The sequence below is a fragment of the Gossypium hirsutum genome, chromosome A08, assembly GCF_007990345.1.
Source record: "Gossypium hirsutum isolate 1008001.06 chromosome A08, Gossypium_hirsutum_v2.1, whole genome shotgun sequence".
In the NCBI taxonomy this organism is placed as follows: Eukaryota; Viridiplantae; Streptophyta; class Magnoliopsida; order Malvales; family Malvaceae; genus Gossypium; species Gossypium hirsutum.
The window spans coordinates 93,576,643-93,583,203 of record NC_053431.1 but is presented as its reverse complement, the minus strand read 5'-3'; the positions used below and the strand labels follow the sequence as shown (position 1 = coordinate 93,583,203).

Here is a 6,561-nt window from a genome sequence, read left to right as displayed (position 1 = left end):
CAACTTTCAGCTGTTAGAGCACATGGTTCCCGAAATCCACAAGCCCTTGACACATGTCTATGTGGCTTACATAGCCATGTGGTAAGCCCGTGTTGTTCTTTGTTGCCCATGTCTAGCTTTCGGACTGCTCCAATGTTCTAATTTTCACCCGTTTTTCACTCATATTGCTCCCAAGTGCTCTATTAAGCACCAAAACATGGATATAAAGAATTTGGAGTATATAATTCACAATTAAAACCATATAATCACCCAAAATATGCACTAAAAATGAGGCTAAAATTTGTTACTTTTGACACTTATCACTCAATAATAGGAATGTACTTTGGTAGAGTGGAAAGGTAAAAAATAATTTCTCCCTAATTTTTTTAATCTAAGTGGAAATAATTTAAATTTATTTACTTGTTTTTTAATATAATAAAATGTTATGTCAGTAACTTACACTTGATTTAATGAAAATTTGTATTACATAGATAACAGGTTAGTGAAATGTGAAAATTGCACCAAAATTAAAGTTTGATGCATATAAATACACTAAATTAAAGTTGATATATAACATTGCAAATTGTATCAAAATTAATGTATAATTTTGGTATTTGTGTCTATAGTTCACTGATGTCAAATTTGTTGTAAATTTTAAAGTTTTAACTATTTATTTTATGTAAAAAAAAATTTCAGTTGTTTAATAAATATTAATATATACAATATTTTAATTTAGATCAATGTAATAGAAATATAGGATTGGTTAAAAAAATTACATGCATAACAAAAATAATTATATCGATAAATTTAACAATTGGATCCTTAAAATATTAATCACAAAAATATATAAAAATTTTACACCAATATAAATAAATCCTTCCCTTCTCGAAATTTTAATATACAGCAGAGTGAATGCGAGCTGAGTGGCTTAGCCGCAAAAATTTCGAAAGTTTATGTAGTTTTTGTTTAAATTTTTTAAAATTATCATTAAAACTTGTAAAATATTTGAAATTTTTAATTAAATCACTTAATATCTTTTAGACAGTCATTAAACCTCTTAAATTTTCTAAAAGAAATTATTTAAACTGTTCAAATTTAATTTCAAGAGCCGAGAGGTTAAATCTTAAACACTCTAAAGTCGATTGGAGCAACACAACTTCAGTAAAAAGAAGTTCGAAGATTAGAGACGCTAAACCATGGCCGCTCAAGAGCTTTCCGAACGCGACTCATGTAATATTCTGCACATCAACAAACTCCAAACTGAGAACACTTTGCAGCTTACACATAAGTTGTCCATTTCAAAACCCACCATTTTGATTCCATGTCAACGACAAAAATCCAATCCTAGAAATAAAAAATGCAGTCATTTCAGAATTACAGGATAAAAGTTTCATCATACTCATTAAACTGAGAGACCTCATTCTGCAACGAAATCTTCTTCCTCAACAAACCATGTTTTTAATCTTAGATTTTGCAGAGGAACTGAAGCTAACCTGCATATGCATACACATGTATATTGAACTTTATATATATACCTTTGGCCCTTAACATGATAAGGGTGTCGCTATTATGACATAGAGACGGTTGTTTAACCCTCATTGAAATCACAAAGGGAAAATGCAAATAATCTAAGTTCTTCTGTTTGAGCTAGAAGAAAATGTAGAGTTGTAATTAGTTTCGGGCATTAAGATACGCTTCAATAGTGGATAGTTTTCATACGAGATTCCCTAACATGTCATAAAATTTGGAATTCTAGGTTAGACCTTGGAGCAAGTACTTTTAAAGATACCTCTTCCGGCTGATCTACACCATATTCTGTTCTCATAAAATGATACTACATTGGGAAAGTAGATAATTGTAACTGTATACATCTAAAATAACAGCAATAGAAATCCTCGGGCTTTATTTGTAAAGTCTCTATTCCGAAGCCCAAAGATGTATGAACTAAACCGTGTCTACGGCTAACAATTAGAATAAATAATTAAAAACAAATGAAATCAAGAGGCACTATATACATGAGATGCAAGTTCCAATGGTGAACTAATTTGGTGCCTAAATCAACCAAGGCTTAGCTGATACAATGAAAGTAAATTGATCATAACCCCTCAAGTTTGACCTTGCCTTGATACACACTCAACAATTCAGGCACCTCCTCCTGGTATCTCATCACAAACCTCTCCAAGAAACGCTTATCAACAGGCAACAACACAGTGGTTAAGCTGAAACCTTCTTTTATCAATCCCTTTGACAACAAAACCTGGAAAACCGAACACCTGGGGATGATCCTCTTCTCCAAGCTGAAAAACAGTACCACAGGACATTCAGCTATGGCCCTTGATGCCCACCCCATCTCATTCACAAAATAATCCATGCTCTTCATGATTTTCTTCTCTGACAACATCATGGAATGAGGGTGTTTCCTAAATGCTGATAGAATATCATCATTGCTCCAACACCATCTCTTGTACACCTCATAACACCTTTCCCATATGGACTTGTTGCCTTTCCCTGAAAGGGCGTGAACCGCTAGCACAAACGTGGATTTCTTTGGATCAAACCCCATTTCCTTAACCTCTCTCACCGTTTCAACAAAGGGTTCATGCTTTTGCATCACCGCCTCGGGGAAATGAGTCAATAAAAGGGAAACGCATCTCTGAGGCACACCTGATTCTCTCAAATAAGTAACATTGGGCATAAGGTTCTTCGAGGGATCTTCTAAAAAAACCCATGTCGTACGCTTCAAAGCAGCAACGATTTTCTCATCAGATAACAATACGCTCTTGAGGAAGTCGTAAGTGGGCATAATTTGGTTCTCCAAGTTTCGAGTCAAAAGGGTGGGGTCTGAAGACAAAATCCTGGCAAGCTCATTGCTTGACAACCCAATAGACTGAAAAAATTCGAGCTTTGGCAAAAGGGTATTCTCGGGGTCGGACAATAGGAGCATGGGGCGCTTCCTGATGAGATTTGAGATCCGGGTTTTGGAGAAGCCGTAGTTTCTCAAAAGGGTTAGGACTGAGTCGGGTCTCTCTGGGAACTGGAACTGTACCTTGTCAGAAACTGAAATGGCGGACTCTAAGGAAAGACCGCATGAGTTTATGAGGTAAGTGACGGTGAAAGGGCGTTGCTTGGAAGTGGTTTTGGGGACGATGGGTTTGAGGGGAGTTTCGTCTTGTAAAGAGACGAGTGGGGGCTTTAGCTCGGCAAGGATGGCTTTAAGTTGAGCTGGTTTTCTATAAAGAGATAGTGCCGAAGAGATTGATAGATAGTCCATTCTTAGGGTCTGGAAATTTTGGGTTACTGCCATTGTAGCAGTTTTTGAGTGGATGATGAATGATTGATGATGACGAAGATGACAATAGATAACGGTTAGTTTCCTTTGGATATTACAGAAACTAAGCCATTTTGAGAAGTGAAAACTCCACTTGCGTTCGGCTTTTGGTTAAATGCTGTGAAAAAGTATTTTATTATTTAAAGATTTCAGTTGTATGTACAAATGAGGAAATAATTATTTATAGTGGAGTTTCACACTTTCAACTGTGTGTATTTATAAGATATGAATGTTAGGGGTTGAAATTCTAATTTTACTCATTATATCACTAGGATTTTAAGTAGATAATTTTTATGTTTCACGAATTGAATTAATTTAAATGAATTAAATTAGTTTCATTTAATCAATTAATCTCTATAAGACGATTTGTATGTACTTGTCACGAGTTTTGATCCGTAACCTGTGATACTTTAACTTTGGACAATGAAATGTATGTCTTTTCCATTATTATTATTTTTTAAGATGTCTAAAACTACTGATAACCTTTTTTAAACAATTTAATAGGAGGGTAGATACGTTTTAACTCGTTTGAATCTATATCTTCTTGCACTAGTAACAATAATAATACTAATTAAGATAAGTTACCTTTAAGACTAAACCTTTAAATATTAAAATATCATATGTAACTAAAAAATTAAAAAGTCATATATTCAAATTTAAATAAAACTCATCAGAAATTAAAAATCAAAAGATATTATTAATTGAGCTTTAATTTTCAAACTAAATGTATATAGAAATTAAATTATTAAAATTAAAAATAAATATACCAAATTTCAAAAGTTGGGAGGGAAATTGGGATATAAATACGAGTCTAATACTCCAACTCAAAATTTAATTATTTATTGTGTTCTGACTCTTCTTTGAATCTTTTTATAGTAGATGTTTTGTGTTTTCATTTTTGAAAGTATGGTTTGTGTTTGTTTAGCTAGTCAAATAGTAGTAAATAAATAAGTTTATTTACTTATTTATTTAATAGTGGAATAAACATCTTCACCATTTAAAATTTGCAAACATGATAATAAATGTATATATTTTTAGAATAAATATTAAAATTATATATGAATTATAGTTTAATGTATAATTATATATATAAATTTTGATTCCGTGTAATTTTATATATTAAATTTTGATTTGATTAAATTCTTATAAATTATTAACATAATTATTGATATACTATCATTTTATGTTTATATATTTTATATATAAATAATTATATTTATTCAATATAAAAATAAATTGATGTTTTTATTTCTTTAAATGTATATAATTAAATCAAAATTAAAATTTTAAGTATATATTTGAACCACAATTAAAGTTTTACGTGTATCATTATATCAATTAAAATTAATATATATAATTATATACTAAATTAAAATTCATGTAATTTTGAGATTAATCTTTACTTTTTAATGGAAATTTTGAATTTATTACTTGATTTTTATTTAGGTACGAAGTAAATTCGAGAAAGACGAGAAAAATTGAAAATGCGGGTTGCCCGAAATTTTTGGGCATAAAAGAAATTTATGAACGTGTCTTTACACTAGAGAATTTTATTTTGAAATTTTATTTAGGTAATAGTTTAAAATTTTATATTACGATTATTTTATTTATCACCTTTTATATCTTTTATATTTTATTAATAATTCCTTAAACTTATCAAAAGGAATTCTATTAAGATTAAAATTTTAATTTTTGGTTTTATAAAAAGAGACGAACAACAAGGGGCGCAGATTTCCACCATGTACATTTTTGTTTTCAATTGAAATAAATTTCAATTTCGCATCTATCTTATCTTACAGGTGACAGATCAAAACTCGTAATTTTTGCATACAGAACATTCTATGAAGATTAATTGATTAACTGTAACTCATTTGATCTATATGAACTTGTATAATTCGTGAAATATGTGGAGAAGCTCATCTACTTGAAGACTTAAGTCATTTCTGCATTGCTTTTCAAAAGCACTTCTGGCTCCAAAAACACTTCTGGAAGAAAAACTGTACAGAGCAAACTACTTTTGGCTGAAATTTTTAACTTTTCAGAAGTTCTTTTGAAAAGCACTTCTGAAAAGAAGAAGCTAAAATTTTTAGCTTTTCTTTTTTCAAAAGCACTTTTAGTACTTAATTACTTTTTCACCCCTCCAATAACATAGTACTTTATCTTTTTTTTTTCTTGGTACTTAATTACAAATGTGTTAAAATCATTAATTAAAAATAAAAAAAATATTTTTTAAAATACTAATTACAAATATTTAATAGTTATATTTAAATATTTAAAATATAGTTTATATATTCTAATTAAATTTTATAAATAATTAATATTTATTGCTTAAAAATATTTAAAATTTATATTTTATATATTAAAATATTAACAAGAATTTATAATAATTTTTTTATATTCTTACTAAAATATAATAATATTAACTAATTTAAGTATTATTTAAATGCATATTTGTTACTTGATAATAACATGTCTAAAATGGACATTTTATTTCTCAAAAGCATTTTTTGATAGTAACGCTAAACACTCAAATTTTAAACCAAACTTTTCAAAAACACTTCTCAAAAGCACTTTTTCACAGTATTTTTCAAAAGCACTTTTCAAAAGCATTGCCAAACTAGCCCTTAGTGGTCCAGTGAAACACTCCAATAAAACTAGAGTTACCAGGATGATTATTATAAATCCTAAGGGATAAAGATGTATAGAGTTTAAATCCCTTAGGACTCTCATCTTATAGGTAGACACTAATATCAATAGTTGATGTAATTTAATCTGTATTGTTGGATTTGGGGGAGTTTAACTATAAATAAAGATCTTCCCCCTCATTTGTAATCACTTAATTGTAATAATTTATAGTAATTGAATACTATTGAGAGCATTTACACAAACACTTGGTGTGCTTTTGCTTTTTGTAGCTTTTTTATTCTTTCATTGCTCTTTTCTCTTTCGACTTTGCTTCTACTTTGTTTTGGTGCCTTAGAGAATTTCTATGAGAATTCTCATACTTCGAGAGTACTTAGGAGAATTTATAGCCTAAAGTCGCGCAATTTGCTAGACTAAAGTTCTAGCTCCATGACAGTTGATTTCAAAACTAGAGTTCAAAGGCGCTGATTGAGATAACGAAAAGAGGAGACAAGCAGAATGTCTCGATGGAGACCCATGCTGGGAGGGGCAAGAATGCTAGTAGATCAAAAGATATGATGTCAGCTTTGAGAGGCAATGTAGCCAAACTTGAGGGCTCCATAAGGGATGTA

At 30.1% G+C, this 6,561-nt stretch overlaps 1 protein-coding gene across 1 annotated transcript; it reads right to left on the bottom strand.

Moving 5' to 3' along the window:
- Window positions 1-1,856: 1,856 nt before the first annotated feature.
- On the bottom strand, window positions 1,857-3,435 carry LOC121204522 (transcription termination factor MTERF8, chloroplastic). The gene has a single exon (XM_041074496.1). It carries the CDS (start codon window positions 3,281-3,283, stop codon window positions 2,075-2,077), a length of 1,209 nt encoding a protein of 402 aa, XP_040930430.1. The 5' UTR covers window positions 3,284-3,435; the 3' UTR covers window positions 1,857-2,074.
- Between the last annotated feature and the right edge of the window lie 3,126 nt (window positions 3,436-6,561).

Excerpts from the sequence above, each read along its gene's own strand:
- LOC121204522 (XM_041074496.1), bottom strand. The coding sequence starts at position 3,283 with ATGGCAGTAACCCAAAATTTCCAGACCCTAAGAATGGACTATCTATCA.